General features: G+C 34.2%; 2 protein-coding genes across 3 annotated transcripts; one reads left to right on the forward strand and one right to left on the reverse strand.

Annotated features, from left to right (window-relative positions):
- The first annotated feature begins 20 nt into the window (after positions 1–20).
- On the forward strand, positions 21–16,248 carry LOC131940194 (solute carrier organic anion transporter family member 2A1-like). The gene is made up of 12 exons (XM_059298820.1): positions 21–367; positions 6,589–6,727; positions 7,753–8,091; positions 8,624–8,710; positions 9,244–9,406; positions 10,102–10,274; positions 10,938–11,102; positions 11,770–11,953; positions 12,513–12,636; positions 13,141–13,295; positions 14,800–14,864; positions 15,533–16,248. Exons 1-12 carry the CDS (start codon positions 71–73, stop codon positions 15,880–15,882), a joined length of 2,241 nt encoding a protein of 746 aa, XP_059154803.1. The 5' UTR covers positions 21–70; the 3' UTR covers positions 15,883–16,248.
- A 3,288-nt stretch (positions 16,249–19,536) lies between these two features.
- On the reverse strand, positions 19,537–24,270 carry LOC131940198 (leukocyte elastase inhibitor). 2 transcript variants are annotated; one of them, XM_059298827.1, is made up of 8 exons: positions 24,193–24,270; positions 23,830–23,999; positions 23,215–23,344; positions 22,718–22,934; positions 21,854–21,984; positions 21,207–21,351; positions 20,844–21,032; positions 19,537–19,773 (listed from the first exon to the last, which is right to left on the reverse strand). In XM_059298827.1, exons 2-8 carry the CDS (start codon positions 23,997–23,999, stop codon positions 19,562–19,564), a joined length of 1,194 nt encoding a protein of 397 aa, XP_059154810.1. In that variant the 5' UTR covers positions 24,193–24,270; the 3' UTR covers positions 19,537–19,561. The 2 variants fall into 2 exon arrangements, with proteins under 2 accessions (XP_059154810.1, XP_059154809.1); XM_059298826.1 differs by having other exon boundaries at positions 23,830–24,004; positions 24,193–24,260.
- Positions 24,271–24,341: the final 71 nt, after the last annotated feature.

The following is a 24,341-nucleotide window of genomic DNA, read 5'->3' on the forward strand; positions in this document are numbered from 1 at the left end:
TACTTAAATTTTAACAAAATTGAAATACTTACTATAATTAAAGTTCACGAGAAAATTTAGCTCTAGAAAAATGATGAGCAGGGGATACAAGATTGTTTCTCAAAACGGAAATCAGGAACTAAACGCTAGATCGGATCAACGCTATAGTGGCGACGACACACGCCAGCCTGGCGACGACAAAGACCAGACTGGCGAAGGTAAAGACCAGGTTAGGGAAGACACAGACCTAGCCGTGGACACGAGGTGTGGGGTGTGGACATTCAAGCCGGACATCTTGCAGCCGTGTGCCAACATCTGGAGCTTCACCTTGCTATACAGCTTGGCGGCTTTGCTGACCTCGACCTTGACCTCATACGTAAACTCCCAGGTGGGTTTTCTTACGTCATCTTACAGGTGTGTTTTCGCTCCTCCTGTTACCGCTGAGTCAATTCACATATCGGATTTGTCAATTCATATTACTGGTGGGGTAATTTACAGGTGGGTTTTGTAAAATTTCGGTTTGGGCAACTCTAAGGTAGGTCTCTTTTTATATACAAAATAAGGCCTACATATAGGTTTAATTACACAATAGTCTAATGTATGTTTTTATACCTCGACTCGCAGATATGTTTTCTGGGGAGTTTTGAGTAAACTAAAAGGTGGATATATTCCATTTGCGTTTGTAATATTTAATTAATAATTCTAACAAGCTGCATGTGCGCAACGTAACAGATAATTTCTTCCGTATATCATATGGAAATTAAACTTTGTTTTTTGTTTTTCTCTATGTAAGCCAGTAGACATGTTATAGATTAAATGATGAATGATATAATATAGAATGATACTAGACATTAAATAGTTAAGGTGCTTAAAATGTTTTCAGTCTGGCGTGGATTGTCTCTAGCTATATGGCACATTGTAACACCTATTGAGGCAAATCTATCTATACATATAAAGCAAAGTGCTCGGTGCCCGATAGGGCACTTCCCGACGCCTTGGGGCAATAGAACAAAGGGTCAGGTGCCGGTTGAGCGCAAAGTCTACGAAGAAGGGGTCTAAACTGGCCTCGACTTACCGGTGCCTAATATGAGCTATATATCGAAAAAAAAATGTCCCCCGTAGGAACCTCTTCATAACTCCCGAGGTCGTAGAGCGACCCTCGGGGGTGGGAAAAAAAACTATGATATATTCGAGAAAAATCCTGAAGTGCTTTAGAACTGACCGGTCCGAATTTTCCCTATATAAACATTGTTAATTTGGTGAACAACGATGACTATTTGCAAAACCACTTACGTGGTATTTTGGCTCTGTACATCTGGCTCTTTTTTTTTCAAATACCTGGGTAAATGATTCGACCTAATGGATAAACTATCGAATGGCGAGGACTAAAATTGACCACGAGTGAAATTCTTTTTATATGAGCTTTATATCGAAAAACAATGCCCACGTAGGAACCCTTTGAAAACTCTAGGGTATGTTCATCTGTCCCAGATGTTCAGGAAAAAGTTGTGCTACCCTCGGGAAAACTCCGGAACAATGTTTTAACTGACCAGAGGCCATATTTCCTTATATAAACATACTACAGTTTTGTAAAAAAAAAATACAAATATCTGGACGTACAAACCCATTATTATCTCTTGAGATCATAGAAATATTCGGGGGGGGGGGGGGGGGGGGTCCACTATAGAATAGGTGTTATCTTCGGGAAAACTTCGAAATGGCTTTAGAACTCACCGGTCTGAATTCCTTACATAAGTATTGTTAATTTGGTGAAAGACTTTGAATATTTTCAAAAGAGTTTTTTGGAAATTTAGGCTCTGTGCGTCTGGGGGGTTTTTCCTATAAACCTGGGTAAATGAATTGGCCTTGTGGATAAACTATCGCTCAGCCTCTTCTCGCAAGGCAAGGGCTAACATGTGAAAATTCTCCTTATATGAGCTATATATCGAAAAAAAATTACAACATAGGAACCCTTTCAAAACTCTTGGGGAGTCAGAATAAATAGAGCTACCCTGGGGAAAACCCCGGAACAATGTTTACTGACCAGGCATAGTACTGTTTTTGTAAAAAAAAATATCTTGACGTACAAACAACATAATAACGCATGAGGTCGTAGATATAACCTCGGGGGTCACAATATGATAGGCGTTATCTTTGGGAAAACTTTGGAAGGTTTTTATAACTTACTGGTCCGAATTCTCAATAGAAACATAAAAAAATTTGGTGAAAAACAATGACTATTTGCAAAACAGTGTTTTGGAACTTTGGCGCTGTACATCTCGCTCATTTTTTCCATAACCGTTGGTAAATGAATAAGCCTTATGGATAATCTATCGGTCAGCCTCTGTTCACAAGGCGGGGGCTAAAAAAAGGACTGCGAGTGAAATTCTCCTTATATGAGCTTAAAATAAAAACCTTGCCGAAAGATCCCCCTGATATTTTGTGAGGTCGTAAACTGACCCAGGATGGTACCAAAAAACGTTATTCCCGGCGGAAAACAACATAATGGTCGTTTTAATTGTTCAGATTCAGTATTTTTTAATATAAAAATTGCAACTCTTTGTGAAAAAAGTAAACATAGACTACGTCATGCGTTCAATTTACAAGGGAGTTAACTTTTAAAAATAATTATTTTTCATACAATGTTATATTATTTTAAAAATTAAACAGAAAATGACGAAGTAAAGCATTCATTTGAGTAAAATATAAAATTGTAAATTAAGAAATGTATTGTAATTAAATAAAAAAATTAAGTGTAAATGTCAATGTAATATAAATTATGAGTTATACTGTTCAGGGAGCCTCTGCATTTCATATTATCTTTCAATTCATAAGTTGCGAACCTCACATCAATTTCTCTGAAACGGACTAAACAAAAAACAACAACAGTTTCTTTAAAATTACCTGTACTGTTTTATGTAAGCACTCAACGTAACAGCCAATAACTAATTATTAAGTATTCAAATTCTCAAATGATTTTGAAAACCAGAGCGAAACTAGGAGTTATGCCTAGTAAAGGATAAAACATTTAGCACCTGTCGTATTTGGCCCTGAACTTAATCCGACCCGTGTTTTAGTGCAGAACATTCCTCTCTCTCTCCTTTCTCTCTATTTCCCTCCATGTAGCGCATGGAGTTTTCGACACAATCGATATTCCATTCTAAGTTCGAATTAAAATAATAATCTATACTCAGTTTAAGTTGAATTAACCCATCTTCATTAGCTGTCATGATAATACGACAGCGGATGATAGATGTATCCATTTAGAATCAATACAGAAAAATACATGTAATTATATATATACTAGGCATACTGCCTAGCTTCGCTTAGGTTTTTAAAAAACATTTGAGAATTTGAATACTTAATTTAGCGATGGATTAGGTGTGGAGTGCTTTAATTTAAATAGTATTGCTATCTTTAGAAAAAATGTTTTTGTTATTCATTTACATTCTGTTCTCAGAGAAATTTTGGAAAGTACGCAATCTATAACTAAAATGGAATTAGAACTACACAGGTTCCATGAACAGTATATCTGATAGTTTATATTACATTGCCTTTTGAAATTTATTTGATTATTTAATTAGGATACGTAACTAAATTAAGAACTTAATTTTGGACTAAAACAAATTCTATATTTCGTCATTTTCTGTTTCTGTTTAAAATAGTATACAATTATTTGAAAAATAAAAATTTTACAAACGTTACCTCCCTTGAAAACTGAACGTATGACGTAAGTCTTTGTTTCCTTTTTTTTTACAAACAGTTGCTATGCTTATATAAGAAATTACGGTATATAAACACATTTAACGACAATAATGGTTGTTTCCGACGGGAATACATTTTTTTGTTACCTTCCAGGGTTGGTCTACGACGTCATATAATATTAAGGGGATCGTTCGTCTATTTATATATCTATATATCTCATATGAGGAGTATTTCACTCACGATCATCTTTTAGCCCTCGTCGAGGGCTTTGAGTCTGACCAACAGTTTTTCCATACTGCATAGTCATCTATAGTAGTGTATGCAAAAACTTAGCATGATGTACAGACGTTACGTAACCTAAAAATTGTGTTAAAATTTCCCTGTTTTTGCCATAAAATACAAAGATTATAAAGGGAAATACGACTGGTCAGTTTTGACCCATTTCCCGATTTTTCCAGGACATGGCGAGTTTTTTGTGACACCCCAAGGCCTTCTTCTACCACCTCACAAAATTTCAAAGGGGGGTCGTCGGAGGAAAAATTTTTTCGTAATAGAGCTCATATAAAGAGAATTTCTCTCGCGGTCACATTTTAGCCCTCGTCGAGGGCTTTGAGTAAAACCGACAGTTTTCCCTAAAGGTCAAGCCATTGACCTAAGAGTATGCAAAAAATTAGCCAGATATACTGAGTTTATGTACCCTAAAATCCGCGTTGAAATGATCCTCTGTTTTTCCCATATAATACAAAGATTATACAGGGAAATACAACTGGTCAGTTTTGACCCCTTTACGAAGTTTTCCCAGATATGCCGAGTTTTTTGTGACACCCCAAGGCGTTCTCCTACCACCTCACAAAATATCAAGGGGGGTCGTAGGAGGAAATTTTTTTTCGTAATAGAGCTCATAAAAAGAGAATTTCACTCGCGCTCACATTTTAGCCCTCGTCGAGGGCTTTGAGTCAAACCAACAGTTTTCCCTAAAGGCCAAGCCATTCACCTAAAAGTATGCAAAAATTAGCCAGATATACTGAGTTTAAGTACCCTAAAATCCGCGTTGAAATGACCCTCTGTTTTTCCCATAAAATACAAAGATTATATAGGGAAATACAACTGGTCAGTTTTGACCCCTTTACGAAGTTTTCCCAGATATGCCGAGTTTTTTGTGACACCCCAAGGCGTTCTCCTACCACCTCACAAAATATCAAGAGGGGTCGTCGGAGGAAATGTTTTTTCGTAATAGAGCTCATATAAAGAGAATTTCACTCGCGGTCACTTTTTAGCCCTCGTCTAGGGCCTTGAGTGAGACCGACAGGTCTGCCCTACGTTCAAGCCATTTACCTATAAACATGCCAAAAATTAGCCAGATGTAAAGAGGGTAAGTGCCCTAAAAACCGTTTTGAAATGACCCTCTATTTTTCCCATAAAATACAAAGATTATATAGGGAAATACGACTGGTCAGTTTTGACCCATTTCCCGATTTTTCACGGACATGGCGAGTTTTTTGTGACACCCCAAGGCGTTCTCCTACCACCTCACAAAATATCAAGGGGGGTCGTCGGAGGAAATTGTTTTTCGTAATATAGCCCATATAAGGCGCCGGTCAGTCAAGGTCAGTTTTGACCCCCTCTTCGTAGACTTTTCGGCAAACCGTCACCGGCCCTCGTGTTCTATCGCCCGAAGGCACCTTCGTGCCAAATTGGACGCGCCTGCGGCTCTGGAAAGTGCCCTATTGGGCACTTGACCACTTTGCTTTATATATATATATATATATACTAGGCATGCTGCCCAGCTTCGCTTAGGCTTTCGAAAACATTGAGAATTTGCATGCTTAATTAATTCGCCCGAGGGTCGGTCTACTACCTCAAGAGTTATGAAGAGGTTTAATCCGTGGACATTTTTTTTCGATTTATAGCTCATATAAGGTACCGGTCAGTCGAGGTCAGTTTTGACCCCCTCATCGTAGACTTTTCGGCCAACCGGCCCCCGTGTTCTGTCGCCCAAGGCAAGATCCTGCCAAATTTGAAGCGCCTGCGGCGCCGGGAAGTGCCCTATCGGACACCCGACAATCTAGATCTAGATCTAGATTCCTAAAAGAATTTTTTTTTAAGTTTAGCCCGAGCATAATAAAAATAAATACATTAACCAAGTTGACTTGGTGTGTCTCGAACCCGCACCACCTGCGTGGTTTAATGTACACTAACATCTTCGCTTTTTAGGCAGATGACGTCAATAGTTAATGTATAAGCAATAGTGACGTCACAGTTTTATGCGTTCTTTTTCACATATATTAATGCTTTTCCGGTTGCATAAATAATACTGTTTCTCTACATTCGAATACGCCTTAAATTTTTATTTTTCTTCTTTAAATAAAATTGTGGTTATACATTTAAAACATCTAACATATTATTTTCAACAAAAGTCCGTAAAAAATTCTCGATATATCGCTGCCGATTCTGACGTGATGTCCGGCGAAAATTTTTTGCGGACAGAGAAAGAGAGAGAGAGAGAGAGAGATGTGCGCACATTGGGCTTTTATAAATTAGGATATATATATATATATATATATATATATATATATATATATATATATATATATATATATATATATATATAAATATATATATATATATATATATATATATATATATATATATATATATATATATACATATATATATATAGTTATATATAGAGGTACATAAATATACATATATGTGTTTTGTTTTGTTTTTTCTTTCATATACAATGCACTTATTCAACTTAATGTTTTGAGTATCTATGGTAATACATAGCTATCGATCATTTTAACATTAAAATTTGTTGGCTCTTCAAATAAAGAGTTGTCTACAGAATGCCAACATTTTATAAACATCTATTGAGTTGAATTTTTTTCTGACTCCGCATAGGTGACGACGCTAGAGAGACAATTTGGCCTGAACTCCAAACAGACAGGTTTGATCCTGGCAGCCAATGATGTGGGGTTTCTCATCTGTGTGCTGTTCGTTAGCTACTCGGCTCCTAAACTACACATCCCAAGGTCACTAGGTCAGATTTATCAACATGTTTTTATATTTTGTTGAACTGATTATCCGAGTGACTGGTACTCGCAGTTTTTTAGGGGGGGGGGGGGGGGGGGAGGGGGGCAAGAGGGTGACCGCAAAGGGCGCCAACCATAAGGGTACTCAAAAGATATATTAAATGAATCAAAAATCTCATTTTAAACTGACAGATGTATTAAATTATACTGTCACGGTTACGAAAATAAACGTCTTCAAGACTTTACTCACCGATTTAACTGTTTTCTGTATCTATTTTTTGGCACCGAAATAGAAACTGTTGCGGGATATCAACTGGTAAGTAGCGCAACAAATTTTTTCAAACGAGGGGGTAGGGGGAGGTGGAATGGGAATTTTTTCACAGACTTGGATAGCTTTAAATAGAAATAGAAGGGAGAGACGAAAAATTGATATTCAGCTTCAGGCATCTGAATGGGTCGCTACGTCTCTGGCTACTCGGGAGCCAAGTTTTATATGATGCCCTTATTTTGAGAAAATTTCCGAACAGCACGATCGTTACCATGTGTACATTTAAACAATTTCAATGGGTTATAAGAAAAAAATGAGGATTATAGTTAAAACTTTGTAACGTAAACATGTGTTATAAGTTAGTTTGCAAACAAGAGAATTCGGTATATATATATATATATATATATATATATATATATAGATATATATATATATATATATATATATATATATATATATATATATATATATATATATATACATATATATATATATATATCTATATATATATATAAATAAATAAATAAATATATATATATATATATATATATATATATATATATATAAATATATATATATATATATATATATATATATATATATATATATATATATATATATATATATATATATATATATATATATATATATATTTTTATATATATTTATATATATATATTTTAAGTAAACATAACTTCAATTAATATAGCTTAAATAAATATATTTTAAGTATATCATCAATTGAAAATGTCATGCCATGTCCAGGTATAGCGACGATCACATTTGGCGTATCAGGCTTGGCCTGCTCCCTACCTCACTTCATCTTTGGCGCGCGCTCGGACACTGGTCAGCTACAGAGCAACGTGACCTCTTCCAGAACTCTCTACGGTGCCATGTGTGATGGTCAGAACCAGAACTTCAACAAATGTGCATCATCAGCAGACAAGAAAAGCCACCTGACCTCAGAGAACACGGCTATTATCTCTGTGGTCATCATCTTCCTGGGTATGATGATACAGGGCTTCGGGAAAGCCCCGAGAACATCATTCACTGTGATGTATATTGATGACAACACCAAGAAAACCAACACTGGAATATTCATGGGTAATTGTTTTTGGTACTCAAATTCCAGATATTTTGAACATCCAAGCAATCAAGTTATCATCATTTAACCTGTCTTGGGTTAGTTTGGACACTACAATAGATTTTATCATAATTTTAGCCATCTGTATCAGTCCTCTGCTATTCTGTATCAAGTAGTCCATTCCAATCTTTGAAAGCGCAGTTTTGTTGATTAAAATTTTAAATATTGCTTGCAGTTCGTTGTTTTGTTTTCAATATTTGAGCAATTTCTGCTATTTACACTATGTCTGGTTATCAAAAAATACTTGATATTTTGAGATTATTTGATCATAAAGCAGTAAATTTTTTAAAAATACGTCATCTAAAAAAATAAGCGTTTTTGTCACAATTTGGCCAAATATGTATGTACGATCGCTCGAATGTGTTGGAAGAGGTATCTAAACCATTAATGGTATACACAAAAAAAAAGAAAATTTGGGGGAGAGGGGGTGGTTGGGGTCAGAGGAGCTGTATATATTCTCTTTAATTCATTTTTTTTTTAAAACCAATGCAGGAATCATCGTAAGTGTTGGTGTATTTGGACCTGTGTTGGCATACCTGTTAGGGGGCGTTTTTACCCGGATGTACGTCACGCTTAAAGGTAGGACCAATGGATCTTTTAATACTGCTTACACAATGATATGAAAGAGCATTGTAATTCCTGGTTATACTTGTAATCATTCAACAGTAAGGTAAAGTTATTTGTAATGACAATATTTTTTTATATTATTTTTCTTTAACTTATATATATAAAGCGTTTTGCTGCTCTTAATTTAAGAACTAGAATTAAGAATGAAGAAGAAGAAATCTGCACAATATAAAAAAATATGAACTATTTTCGCTTATAAAATTACTGAAACGTTTTGACTACTTATCGCTTTTCCAAAATAAAAACATTAAGTTAATAATATTTTACAGTGTTAGTACATCAAAAGAAACTTACTGAAAAGACCGTCTGAGTATTTCTATTTAACTATCTTAACAAAAATAAATGATACTCTTAGAATGTACAATATTTTTATGTTTTTTGAATCATTTTCGATGTTAAAACAACACCATTTGATTTTACAGTTTATAAAAAAAAACTACAAAACGTAATTTAATTAAAGTAATTTATGTTACATGTGTCCCCAGACACCCAGTTGACCCCGACCCACCCCAGATGGATAGGGGCGTGGTGGTTAGGATATTTAACCTTTGGTTGTTTAGCCTTGATGGTCTCCGTCCCGTTGTTTTGTTTCCCGAGGAAACTTCCACAGAAAGTCTCAAAGAAACAGAAAAAGGAGAGTCACGAAGGGTATGGATAGAGTTCTCTGTTAGACCAATATTTTTTCAGTTCGAGATCAATAACATTTGTCACAGATTTGAATAAGGCTGGTAAGAGTGCAAGCAAATTCTCTTTTTCGTACTTGCCAGCTAGTATATTTCAAACCAATATTTATATTGTAATTAAATCGGTATAAAAACAAAAATAGGAAACTTACTTCATCTATTTTAAAGTTATTTAAAATCGTAAACAATGATCATAATAGTTTATTCGATGTAGGCCAGAATATTAATGAAAAAAACAAAGCCTACGTTAAATTATGATTTTTTTAAAGAAATCTATATTTTCCTTTTATTTATTCGAATGTGTAATAAGTTGTCATAAACGTAGTTACATTAGAAACCCTAGTCCTATATGCTCTTAACTTGATTGTATTCTTAGTAAAAAGTAAAAAAAACTTGATGTATCTTGAGATGTCTATTCTTGGTAAAGTTAAGTATAAAATTGGTAAAAAAAAATTAGAAAGAAAATATTACTGTTTTCTGTATGTTTTTTTTTTATATTTGTTTTTCTACAAATATAAATTTAAAATTAATTCTGAGATATTTCAGATATAATAAAAACATGATTTATTTGTTACTAAACCCTAATTTCTCTGACACTATAAAAAAAAAAAATAACTTACTTATTGCGATCATGAGACTTGGCAATGTATATTTATGTAGAGACAGCCAAGGGAACAACATGGGGACAGAATTAACCACAAATGAACACGATAATCAACTAGACAACACCGGAAACAATAAACACATTGACAAGACAGGATTTGTGAATCATCGAGAAAACACACAATGGAAATCTAAACTTAGCATACAGTACATCTTTAATTACATAAAAGGTTAGTTTGCATTCAGTATTCAGTAGACGGTATAGTTATTCCTAATCAAAAACATCATAAAGAATATAAAATATTATTATGCATCCATTTGAACATATATTGTATCAAAGTTGCTTTGCTACTAATCCTTTATTTCATTACTAATATAATATTTCAGTTTCTCTATTAAGTTTTCTTTTCTAGATATAACACATTTTAATTGCTACTCAATACAAAACTTTCATATTGTATCAGAGTTTAGCTGCTGTCAATCTGATATAATGTTGATTTCAAAGGTCACCAAATCACCAGAATCCTACTTGTTTTTATGTCAAAGTTAAATCACCGCATTTGGATCAATATCCATTACACCATCGCACATGTATATATTTTACACAGTTCAAATTTCTGAACTATTAAACACAACTAAAAATTCATCACATAAACAATTATTCTGAATTCTTTAATAATATTAAACAAATTTAAGTAAGTTATACAGGCCTACTTAAAAAAATAATTAAAGTTTACTATTGGCATTTAAAAATATTATTACCCCTCCTTTTTTATTGTATTTTTTTACGCTACCTCTAACGGAAAAAAATAAATTTATACAAAATTAAAATTTGTTGTAAAACATACATACAATGTAACCTTTGGATACCTTACAATTTTTTTGTTTCGTAGAATTTTTGGTGTCCATGGTTCGACTTTTGACAAACCCCGTGTACGTCTGCATGGTGATCTCTGCGTGCTTCTTATTGTTTGCCGTCAGCAGTGGTAACTCCTACACACCCAAATACCTGGAGGCGATGTTTAACCTACCAGCGTACAAGGCTAACTACGTCATGGGTATGGATCGATGCGAACATAACACATTTATTGTTTTTATAAATAGGCCTACTAGTAAATTGCCCCGTCTTTGGCTAAACGGGTTATTATTTCGGTATTTAAACGCAATAGTATTGTTAAAATAAAAAAAAAACGAAACTTGGTCGAATTAACTAGATTCTTCTTTCGAAGTTTTGTGTAATGTTTAAGCATTAAAACGACTGTGATCACTAGTGAATGTAGCCCAAATATTTAGTACTATGTCAGTGTCTTACTTAGATCCATTCACCAGAATAAAGCTCCTGTTTTTTTTATATAAACACACAGCATAAAGTAAGAAATTAAATAAAAACAACTAAAAACTAAAAAAAAAAAACTTTTAAAATGCAGGTAGGAACTGTGTTTTGCTTTAATTATTTTATGTCAACATTTAGGAAACTGTATATGCACGTCTAGTCTAGTTGATCAGTAACCGTATTAAAGTGGTTGTCTAGTGTATTTCATAATTAACAGTAAGATTGTTAAATTTGTGTCTAATATATCTTATCATTAGCGGTTACATTATTAACGTTTGTTCTAGTATATTTTATCGTTAGTGATAACATTGTTTAAGTTAGGCTTAGTGGATGTTATAAAAAATGTAACTAGAAGATGAAAAAATACCCTCTATAATTTATTTTTTGTTCAGCTACTAAATCCCTGTTTGCGTCGACACTTGGAACATTTATTGGAGGATACTTGACCAAACGTATTAAGATGACCACCATAAGGGCCCTCAAGTTTATTATCGTCGTCACGACTATCTCTTTCTTCGCCTGCGTCATGGCGTTTTTCTTTCAATGTCAGCAGCCACCCCTACATAACTGGCCAAGGTAGTTTATGTCTTAGACACTATGGTCCTGCACCATTAATTATAGAGGTATTACAATAGTCTAGTTTTAGACACTATGGTCCATAGCTAATACAGGTAATAGAACAGTTTAGTTTTAGACATTATGGTCCATAGCTGATACAGGTAATATAATAGTTTAGTTTTAGAAACTGTGGTACATAGCTGATACAGGTAATACAACAGTATAGTTTTAGACATTATGGTCCATAGCTGATACAGGTAATATAACAGTTTAGTTTTAGAAACTATGATCCATAGCTGATACAGGTAATAGAACAGTTTAGTTTTAGACACTATGGTCCATAGCTGATACAGTTAATACAACAGTCTAGTTCTAGACACAATGGTCCATTAATTTATAATTAATGAAACGAATATATTTTATAATGCAAGTAATGTGTTGTGGATAAAAAAAAACTGCAAGATTGTGTTCGAAAAATGGGGCTTCATACACTATAAACAAAGCACAGACAATATCATATCCAATTATTTTTTTATTTCTTTCTATTGTGACATGTCTACACATGTAATCGATCTAGCACCAACACGACGTGCAACACAGGGTGCCAGTGTGCTGACAACAGCTACTTCGCCATCTGTGGTCAAGACGGCAAGACCTACTACTCACCATGTACAGCCGGCTGCTCGAAAGTCTTCAACGGGGTAAAAGAAATATGTGTTACTACTTTACACTACTTTACATATTGTGATAGTGATTTACGCGTTTATTTATTTAGAGTAAATATGTGTTATTACTTCACAGTACTTTACGTATGTGATAGTGAGATATATACTTGTAAAAAAAATGTGCGTTTATTTACTTAGAGTGAATATGTGTTACTACTTTACACGACTTTATATTTGTGAAAGTGAGATATGTACTTGCAAAACTTATGTTTTTAGTTATTAAGAGTGAATAATAATCACAGCCAGTAAATCATTCTTGCGCTTGGACAAATATTTCCTGAAGTGCAAAACGTTGAAAAATTGAGCAATTGATATATTCGCAAAAGTTCTTCATCATTAAAAAAAAAAACAATAAAGCACACTAAACATTAAGGAAGTATACTGCCTTTCTCTTTCTATACAAAATAAAATAAATGTAAAAAAAAAAACGAAAATGTATTCGAGTTATAATCAAATCAATTACCGTCTTGTATTTTACAGGTGTATCAGAACTGCACCTGTATTCCAGGTGGTCAGGCAACCAGCGGTTACTGTGACTACGGCTGCGACAACATTTACGGCTACGCCTTTTTCTTCACGATACGGTTTTTGGTTGCCACACTATCACTTGTGCCAAAAATTCTTGTTGTTATAAGGTGGGTGGTGGTATAGCTATAGTGTTAAAACTTCATGTTGTTATAAGGTGGATCAGTGGCGTAGGCAGGGGGGGGGTTAGGGGAGTCATAACCCCCCCCCATAGACCCCTCGGTATATATATACAAAGTATGAGGGGAGGGTGCACATCGAAAGTTTGAGGGGGTGCAAATCGAAAGTTTGTCCCCGGGTAAAATTGGAACCCCCCCCCACTTTGAGACGATCCTGGCTACGCCACTGAGGTGGATGGTGGTATATCGCTAGTGCCAAAAATTATTGTTGCTATAAGGTGGGTGGTGGTTTAGCGATAGTGCCAAAATTTCTTGTTGTTATAAGGTGGATGGTGGTATAGCGATAGTGCCAAGACTTCTTGTTGTTATAAGGTGGGTGGTGGTATAACGATAGTGCCAAGGCTAATTTTTACTATAAATTGGGTGGTGGTGTAGGTGGTAAACTTCGGTTTACTTATTGATTTAAGTCTAATTACTTTACTTTACGTTTGGCTGCTTAAATAAAAAATCCAGTGTCTAAGCTAATGGCAAATGAAGCATGTGAAATGGAGTTCATCTGTTTTAGAGACCCCGGCATAGTGTGGTCAGCACTATGCTGATTCAACTTTAATTTCCCTAACGGGAGTGAGGTACTTATCAGAGCTGTATGGCCCAGTGATGTTGAACGGACTGGCACCTGTGATCCGAACTCGAGACATTCAGGTTAGCAGTTGAACACTCTACCATTCGACCATGCTGAAGAAAACGTTAAATATCCTAAATTTATCCAAAAATATATTTTTGTAATAGGCCGAGATATGAGATATATTTCTTCAAAAATATTTTTTAGCAATACATTTGAAATATATGTCGTAAAAATGTAATTTAGCAATACATTTGAAAAACTATAATTCTGAAATACATATGAAATATATATCGTCACAAAATAAGTTTACAATACACTTTGATTTTATCATTAGACTAGACTACCCTTTATCCTTGGATAACTGTGGGTTTCGGGGGTCTTCCGTGAATGACTTCACTTCTGTCACTTATCGTCACATAAAAAACCAGACCCCACATTAAAAAACACGTCACACCTGAGACGTTTTTGTCTTATGAAAACATGTTATTTCGGCTGAACATGGGTCTGACCACACTATCCCTTCATATGCCGAGGTCACAAAAACAATTTATTCATTACCTAAATACGTATTTTACAGCTCCACACATAGTGCAGATTCTCTCCTGTAACCATACAGAAAAAACAAAAAAAAAATAAATAAATAAGAAACCTGTAAACAAACCTGAGTTTTAGTAGTATATTGATAGATAAATATATAATTTACAGTTTCCTATGTTTATATACATAATTTAACAGACAGTATTTAAGTTATCTCTCAGTTAATAAAGTTATGCTGCTTAACATGATACATATGCCGATGACTGTCTGAACAAGACTCTTGCAATATTTTTTTTTATATTTTAAAGCTTTAAAATACATTTTTCTATCTAGGAGCGTTGATCCCCGGGATAAATCTCTGGCTTTAGGGTTTCAAGCTTTCATGACGTCAATATTCGGTAAGAGTTAGCTTCCCTGCCATTCATTATTTAAGCACTCGCAAAAGGGCTGGTAAGTAGGTCAATAAACAGTTATATGGCTCATGCAGGTTTTATTGAGCCGAAGAACTGGTTGGTGACCTACTTACCAGCCCTATAACAGGCTTGTCTTGTACAAATAAAAGGTATATAAGAGGGTAAACATTACGTCTAGTAAGAGTTAACTCCACGACCTTAAAGTTACTTCCCTGGATCAATTAGGGTGATAATGAGTGAGTAATGTCTGTAGAGTGTTTAGTATTCAACATTTTTTGTACGAGTTTACCTCCCTGTCGCTTTTTTGTTGCATTTGTTTTATAACGTTTGGTCGCTGAAATATTTAACATATTGTATGAGCGACCAAAATGTGTAATAAAGAATAAAAAAATGTTTTCTTTTAAAATGTTTACTATTTATTATTATTTCGATTTTTTTTTAAAATTGTATATATATATTAAATTATTATATATATATATATATATATATATATATATATATATATATATATATATATTATAACCTGTGTAAATAATAGGTGTTGTAATTAACATTTGTTAATTAAAATGTATAAAATATTCAAAAATTTGTACATATGAATAAATTTAAATTAAAAGCATTTTCGCCCTTTTATATCCCCGTAAACTCCCCAGGTTGGCTTCTTGGTCCCGTCATCATTGGCTATGTCATCGATGGGATCTGCGTCATCTGGGACGTCAAATGTTCCACCAGGGGGCGCTGTCTGCTGTACGACAACGAGGTCTTTAACAACAAGCTGCACGGCTACATCTCCGTCGCCACCACCATCTCCATCATCTTCTTGTGTATCGCCTACGTCTTCGCTAGAAAAAACCCGCGTTTTCATGACAACTTCGGTCAAAATGACCTCACGTCCGGCGACCTAAGTGTCAAGGTCAGCCAGGACAACAAAAAGGATAGCGAGAACTTGTTAAAAGGAGATAACTCTAACTCACGCAGTGAGAGAACAAAAGAAAAGGTTTAAAATGCAGAAATACTTATTTACTTTAGCTGTTTTGGCTTATACAGAAAATTAAAAAATTATATCCATATAAACGTTTTATCAAACGATTATATTTTACTCACTCTTATACAAAGCTAATGTCAACCTATATACATAGAGCAAGGGGCATGCACATACCTGCACTGCTTACTTTAATGTAAATCAATTATCATATTAAATATGTTTTTCAAATTGTTTTGCATTTACTGTAAAACTTATTAATACGGTATTTTCTATTTGTCCATTTGCGCCACCTTCGTCTCCAAAGACGCCAGTGACCGGAGTTCGAATATCAGTTAAGCAATATGTTTAATCAGCTATTAAACTGAGTTATGTGATTAATTTTGATGTAAAGCGTATCAAAAAGTTTAGCTGCACGTACTTACATAAATCCGACATGTCTTGTCAAACATTTTAATTGTGTTGGTATTAAATCTATACATTCCCCAATGTAGTTATACATTTGATATTTTTTTATAGTGTGATCTACGAATTCCCTAACACACTCATGTTCGCATGAAGTTATTAACTGCCTTTACGTATATACCAAAATATCATAGGTGGTATGTATGTCAAGATCAGATACTTACAATTAATCCAATTAATGTGTTTGTCAACATAACACGACAGATTTACTACACAAATAAGATTATTAACTCCTAAAAAATGTAAAAGTAATTTAATTTAAAAACAAACAGCCATCCAAAACTAAATTGATTTATATTTTTTTTCTAGGTCATATGTCACGTTTTTGTTACAAGCTTTTATTTAACTCACTTCCTCTGTCGTCAGTCTGTCTAGATCGAAACGCCGGAGTGAAAATTCGAACACTTGTACTTGACCGATACGATTCTCATTTGGCACGTGGGTCTAGACATGAAGACAATCCAATCTGAAATTAAATTTGACTTAATTGGGTGCCTAATTAATTTTTTATGAATAAATTAAAATTTGGACCGAAGTAGTAGGCATATCTATCCAACCACACCACACTCGTCATCACGTACAATAGCTGCGCCATCACGTTCAATGGCTGCGCCATCACGTTCAATAGGCGCAATGGTTTTTAGTCATGTAACTCTATTGTAAATAAAACATGTAATGTACTGAATAAAATTCATAAAAACGTTTTAATAACAAGCTTTTATGTAATAATGCACTAAAAAGTAGAAAATAAATTATAGACTACTATTTAAATAACTATAAAGAAAAGCGTGGGTGTCTTCCTTAACATTAGTAAAGGTATCCAATAGATACTAAAGTGACCCACGCTTTTCTTTATAGTTATTTAAATAGTAGTCTATAATTTATTTTCTACTTTTTAGTGCATTATTACATAAAAGCTTGTTATTAAAAAAAATTTTAATATTTTTTTTTACGTTTATGTCGCACACAATAAATATTTAAATTAACGTTTAACTGCAGACTTCTCAATGTATGTTTTACAACTTCCAAAATCATGAAAAGACAAGTATACCCTCCCTCATAACTTAATCAATACTTAAAAACTAAGTTTAAACCCAAGTCGACCAAAATCGCTACGATAGCATAAAAAAGCGACTGGAGTAATATAAATAAAGTTAATTGCTTTGTTTACTGTTAGCAATACACCTCATGTCTACTGAGAATACCGAATATTGCTTTTAATTTAATTTTTTTTAAATGCCGCTGTCAGTACATATCATTTAACTTTGTCTGCGCCGAACGGAATGTATTCCAACACGATTTACCCTAGACTGAAGACAAAACTTGATAACTTCTTACGGATGAGTAAACAACTAATAACAAAAATAACAATTTCAAGACAATATATAGACTTTTTCCTTAAAGTTACTTACCCAAAAGTGACAGAAGCCAGAGGGGGCTTTGTACCTATGGGAAAAATTCCCGATTGGACGTTTACACGAATAGAACAAATGACCTAATCGAAATTTACCAGAATGGGATAAATATCCGAATAAACATTTGCTTGAATACGACTAATACGCCATTGGACGTTTGTTGGAATGGGAAAATTGTCCGAATGGACGTTGGTAAGAATGGGACAATAGCCCGAACATTTGCACCAAGACATAAATGCCCAAAACGTAGAGGCAACTTTCATATCGTGTAATGCATGTTGTTCTTTAATGTTTTATATGACTCCTTTATGGTGTTTGATATTGTGATATGTATTTCATACATAAGCTTTTTGTAAAACTGGAGAATATTGATCATCTGATTTAAAAAACTTTGCTGTAAATATTTAGCCTGTTATTAAAATAATCTTCTAATCTAATAAATTCTAGTCAAATATATTTCTTTGCCAGTGCGGGTAGGGTCATAGTTGAGACTATGTTTGTGACAGGAATCCGGACATCACCAATAGCCTTTGTTTGTTTCCATCAGTGTTCCTTCCTGAATTTTTTCTCCGCGGGGGGGGGGGGGGGCACTTTAAATTTCCGGGGGCGGTAGACCGAAGAGATACATGGAAGAAACTCTGGTTTCCATCCACAGTTACTAATTTATTTTATCTTGCAAGGGTACTTGTCCATTCAATGTATTCGAGAAAAAGCTCTATCAAAATACATTTTTTTGTGTGTTCAAAATTTTTTTTTTCGTTGTTTTTTTTTCCAGTTTCATAAACAGTTTAACGTATTAAGATGTTATCATGAAAGATCAATCATGAGCTTAACATGGAATGTACCTTTCACAAACGATAAGAGTTTAAGTTGTCATAGACAGCTTGCACGTGACGGGTTGGAGTGTGAGTATCACAATCCTCACGTGCATCGTTTGGTCAAGGGGGCTGTACTCTAACTATGTCAATAGAAATGTTAATTTTCATGTGTCGTGGTGGTTTTATACATCAAGAAGGTTGACTTTAAAGAACAATCAGTTTCAGTTTTACGACCATTTTTTTTTTAAATCTATATAGATAATTCTCTTCTTGGAGACGTTAGAACACACCAAGCTGTAAGCGCGCTCCCTACCACCCCTATCCCTACATCGTCTGTTGAGCTGTGGTTCACGCTAAATGTTTACAATCGTAGAGCCGGGTTTAGTGACGGCTATTAAGGGCAGATAATGTAGTTTGAAATGATTTTAAACTTAGGGGAGGTAACTAAGTTTGCTTTCACGGGGGTGGGTGTGGGGGGGGGTTATCGTCCTTAACGAGCTACTGATAATGTTTTAAAGCAAATATTTTCAGTGGCAGCATTGGTACTGTCGAATTCACAAATTATGAATTACTGAAAAGTAGAAAATAAAACAATTAAATAGCGGCTTATGATACGCCGCGGGTCGGCTCGTTAGAATTAATTTGACAAACAGTTTACAACTTCTTTAGATCCGATCTGCCGCATATATTTGTGGACTTTGGGTAAATTAGTATTTACATGCGGGTAGCGGTAGGTCAATCGTACAACGTGCTATTCGTACCACCCTAAAATGTCTTTTAACGGGTAGGCTCCGGTAAAAATAAACTTGTTTAATACTAGAGAGCAAATATTTTTTCTCTACAGCTTTGTCATTTACTGAAAATAGTTTAGGATTGATGTTTTTTTCCATTTTCGTCGGAGAAAAATTTATTTTCTTTTATTATAAATCTCATCATAGCAAAACTTGCACAGACATAAATTTAAGAAACCACACATGCCAATTCAACGCATTGTTTATTTAATTATCCGGAAAATTTTCCTTGAAACAAAATTTGTTGGGTTAATTCGTCTCTAATAAAGTAGAGGAAAGGATGGTCCGCGACAAATCTTTTTTCCGGAGGACGCTTGAGAGAGGTGATTGACATAACCACAGATGTAGCTGCAGCAGCGACAGTTCCTGTTTCTTTGACGTCAATGATGGCCTTGTGAATGACACTGCTGATAAACACCCCACCTGTGGCCGAGATCAGGTTACAATAAATGCATTTTTGAACTTATTTAAATCTCCATAGTACTGTTGTTTTTAAATTAATGCTATCTCCTTTTACTAGATAGTCTAATTTTGTGTGTAATGTGTATAGATTCAGTTAAATGAATATATATTTCTTGCTGCGCGAATGTAGTTTTTACTTTCTCGTATATACGAAGTCTTGTAATCGTGCAAAAAAAAATCAAGATTTTTACAAATCTCGACGTTTTACACCTCACTGGTACGGAAAATAATAATTTTGCAATAATTATTTTGTGTGTCTGTCTGTGTGTCTGTCCATGTGTCTGTCTGTGTGTAAACACGATAACTTGAGTACCTTTACAGCTAGGTTGATGAAATGTCATATATAAGTATTTTATCAAAATCGTAGATTCTGATCAACTTTTGAGCGATTTCTGATAACCGGAAGTGGTACTTTTTCAAAAGCCTATAACTGGAGTACTGTTTCAGATAGATAAATGAAATTTTACATATAAGTAAAAGATCTAATTTTCTCCTTCTGTCAAATTTTGATTGATTTCCGTTGACCGGAAGTACTATTTTACGCTATTTCTGATTTCTCAAAAAACGCATTTAAATTAATAAAGTACTAATTATATTGCGCACTATTATGCATCTTTTGTTTTGCCGTTCGCTTGGTGCGCAATTCTTTTTTCTTTGAGATTCTATTCTATTTTTAAAAGTTTAAGTAATTAAAAAACATGTCCATATTTCAAGTTATATAAGAATATTCGAGAAAGTTTAGGGGAGATCACTCCCGGTTTATTTAACCTTATTTTTTGGTACGAAAAAATTATTTTTCTGTAAATAATAGCACGTGTGTGGATAGTTTGTGATTTTAAGTCGCTTTGTTATTTTCAATGTAAAATTACTGTTTACAGACTAGGTCTGAAGTTATCTATCATACATTGTGTTGTTAGGTATATAAGTATGTACATCCTCAAGTTATTTAACGCTGTACCATATTAATAAAATCAGTTTTAAGTGTCTAGATAACAACTTACATATTTATACTTACCTATTCAACAACTTACCTTTTCTTATGATTCCAGTAAAGTCGGCGTAACCAGGACTGAAAGCCTCCACCATGCCGATATCTTTCAGAGGTTGAACCAGGTATAAAGTTGTCTCAGTCTTGAACTTTGGAATGCTGACATCCAAATATTCAGAGCTAAGTCCACTGAACAGTGTATCGACCTTTCCTGGCGTTGCTAGAAGTTTTTCTTTAAAAACAACACATATACATAGTGACTTTAAATTTTGTAAAGATAGCGATATTTATTTTGAAGAACAAATTGAAAATGTGCCCCAGATTGTATTTAATTATGTCAAGCAAATGTTTTCTTCATTAGATTGGCCACTTTCTACTTTAATTTAGTTTGTGACCTACAACATACCTAAATCTGTGATACCATTCACCTCCTCTGGTAGAGCTATGTAAAAATGGAATCTTTCACCATTGAAGGGCAACTCGACTACCTCAATCCCAATAGAGTTATCTTTCTTGTATTTAATTGTCATGTTATCGTTCATCATGTCGACCTAGTGTGTATAAATCTTTAAAAACATCTGACAAATGATATTGACTTCTTAATTTATTTTTACATATTGTTATTTCAAAATGTATATAAGGCTGAGCTTAATTAAATGCATTTAATTTTAATGTCAATTATTATTAATCATTAAGGGGTCGGCGTGGATGAGTCGGTAAAGTCGGTGGTTGGTAAACGAAAAGTCTCAAGTTCGAACCCTTAGGCAAATGAGGCTCTTTAGCTAGGGACAGCAACTCTCCTAGGAGAGACAACTTCAAAATCAAACAACTTCTGCCTTGTAGTTTGTTCTTTGTTGGACAAAGGCTATGGAAGCAAATCCAAAAAGTAAAGCAGGCTGAAATCGGAGTAAAAGGCATCAATGGCGCATAACCAGTTGACATGTATATTTAATTGTGTTGTAGAGGATACCTTCTAACACCAAGCTCAAGAACGAAGAAGAAGTTTAATCATTAATCTCGACAAATTGAATTTAAATATCACTAAAACGTTACCGTGCTGATTCCCCTATCCAAGCTATAAAAAGGACGTCTAAACGTTGTGTTCTTGGGAAAAGGAAATGTCCAGGTTCCATTGAAGAAAATGGTGTTGATCAAAATCACCACGGTATCGGAATTAATTGAACCTAATTGTTGTTATAAGCAAAGGCATAAACATTCAATGGAAGCAAATATCGATAATTCATGAATTAATTCACAATTTCTCAGACCTGACACTCTAAATGGCAGCTGGAGAACAGAGGCGTCGCGATTGGGGGGTAAAAGCGACTAAACGTTTCAAAAACCATGCTAAAGAAAAATATTTTCTTGAGAAATGTAATTACTGACACGTCAATCAACGTCTGTTTGGGGAGGGGGGATGACACAATTAGTTGCCGCACCGGGTGACACCCGACCTTGCACCGCCACTGCTGGAAGGGGATGTCACCAATTTCAACTATATATATATATATACATACATACATATATATATATATATATATATATATATATATATATATATATATATATATATATATATATAAAGTTACATTCTGTATGTGACCTCGGATCGGTGATATTTCTATATATTTATATAAACTGGGTTTCTTAGGAAAGGGGCGGGGAATGTCACCATGAGGTCCCGCACCCTTTGACACCCGACCTAGCGACGCCACTGCTTTCAACTAAAAACAATAACACTACTTTAAATTTTACTGATGGTGTTTAGACAATACCAAACCTTGTGGAAGGAGACTTCTAATTTTAACTTTATTGTAAAATCAATAACACTACTTTAAATTTTACCTATGGTGTTTAGACAACACCAAACCTTTTTGGTTGGAGATTTGTCCTGATGGTGTTTAGACAATACCAAACCTTTTGAAAGGAGATTTTGTATCATATTTCCTGTAGCATTTTCCACGTAAGTGTTGATTGGTTCCTCGGGTCCACCAGGGGCAGATAAGTCAATGTTACCAGCCTTGGCGAAGTACTTGCTCTCAACATCTGCCACAAATTGAGGCACGATTTTGTATGCTGGGTTTACAAAAATGGCGTTTCCTGTGTTTATTTTCACATCCGTTACCGAGTTTATCTGTCGGTGTTTTGGAGCAATTAAAACATTGTAATTAATTAATTTACTTGGCAGTTTTACTTTGTAATTTTAAATTAAATGGCGTATTACGTAATAAACATTGAAAGCAACTATTGGCGTTTCATCAAAATTGAAAAGTGCGGCTCTATTCTGAAATTATAAAACTGCTAACTATGGTTAAGAAAATGAGTAAAATATCTTATTTGAAAGCAAATTACATTAATAAATTCGATTATGTGAATAATTGATCGAAACGTATATGCAAATGTTGTAATCTTACATCCAAAATAAGTTGCCTATACATCTCATGAGTATTGTCAGCGAGAGATGTAATCCCAAGCGCCTGTTTCATTTCTGTAGCTGTATTTCCTCTGGCGCCTAATGACGCCATTGCCAATACCGAATGGATGCTAAAAATTCAATGACATAACAATAGTATATAACTATAACAATATAATAATTGATTGTATTTTATTGTTGAGTAAGTTCATACTGATTCTAGAAAGGAAAATATAACTAGGTAGATAATGCGAATAAAATTAGTCAATTAAATTATTTTTTGTTTTTAAATTAAGTTTAGCATAAAGCATTTAAAATCTATTATAACAACTAAGGTGAAGTTATCAAAAATAAATTGATAGAAACATTTTTTTTACAGAAAAGGTACAATGCCTTAATTAAGGGAAAAATGATTAGCACTTCTAATGACGTTTTAAAATTTAGAATGTATCTTCTTTAGCAAAACCAACGTTTAAAAATATAAAATCTACATTCAAAAGAAAAAAATGAATACATTTAAGAAAATCTGGTACGTCTACATGTAAGATAGAATAAGCCCGCGATATAAATATCTACGCACTGAAACCAGAATCTACCTGGTGAAGCAAACGTATACCTGTAAGGTGAGTAGACCATACTTGGTAAGCCCAGTGCCACCTTCTGGTACAGTCTCTGGGAGAATCCAGAGGTCGCTGCCGACAAGTCCCGTTGGTCGTCTAGGTAGTCCGCATTGACCAGCTGACCAGCAATGGCCAGAACAAGTAGAGCGAGACGCATTGTGTTCATCTGTTCTGTTTACGTGTTGTAAAATACAGAAATAACGGAATAGTTTATACGTTTTTAATAACTTACAGAGTATTAATATTATGACAAAAGAAATCTGAAAATAAATGCAAAAACAATGTGATTAGACTAGTTCATATAAATATTACTGCTAAAAGTCTTAGATGGTTTTGTGAGAGATTAGACCAAAACTTACTAGACTTCTCAAGCTGTGCTGACCGAAATGTGTCCATAGTCAAACACGGTTTAGCTACGTGGCCGATACTAATTACAAAAGGGAAATTTCTAATTTAAAACAAGCTAATTAAATATTGATTGTTAACTTGTTTAGTATATAATATTGAT

Source organism: Physella acuta, unplaced genomic scaffold, assembly GCF_028476545.2.
Source record: "Physella acuta isolate Inbredline_101_S28 unplaced genomic scaffold, ASM2847654v3 ptg000311l, whole genome shotgun sequence".
Lineage (NCBI taxonomy): Eukaryota > Metazoa > Mollusca > Gastropoda > Physidae > Physella > Physella acuta.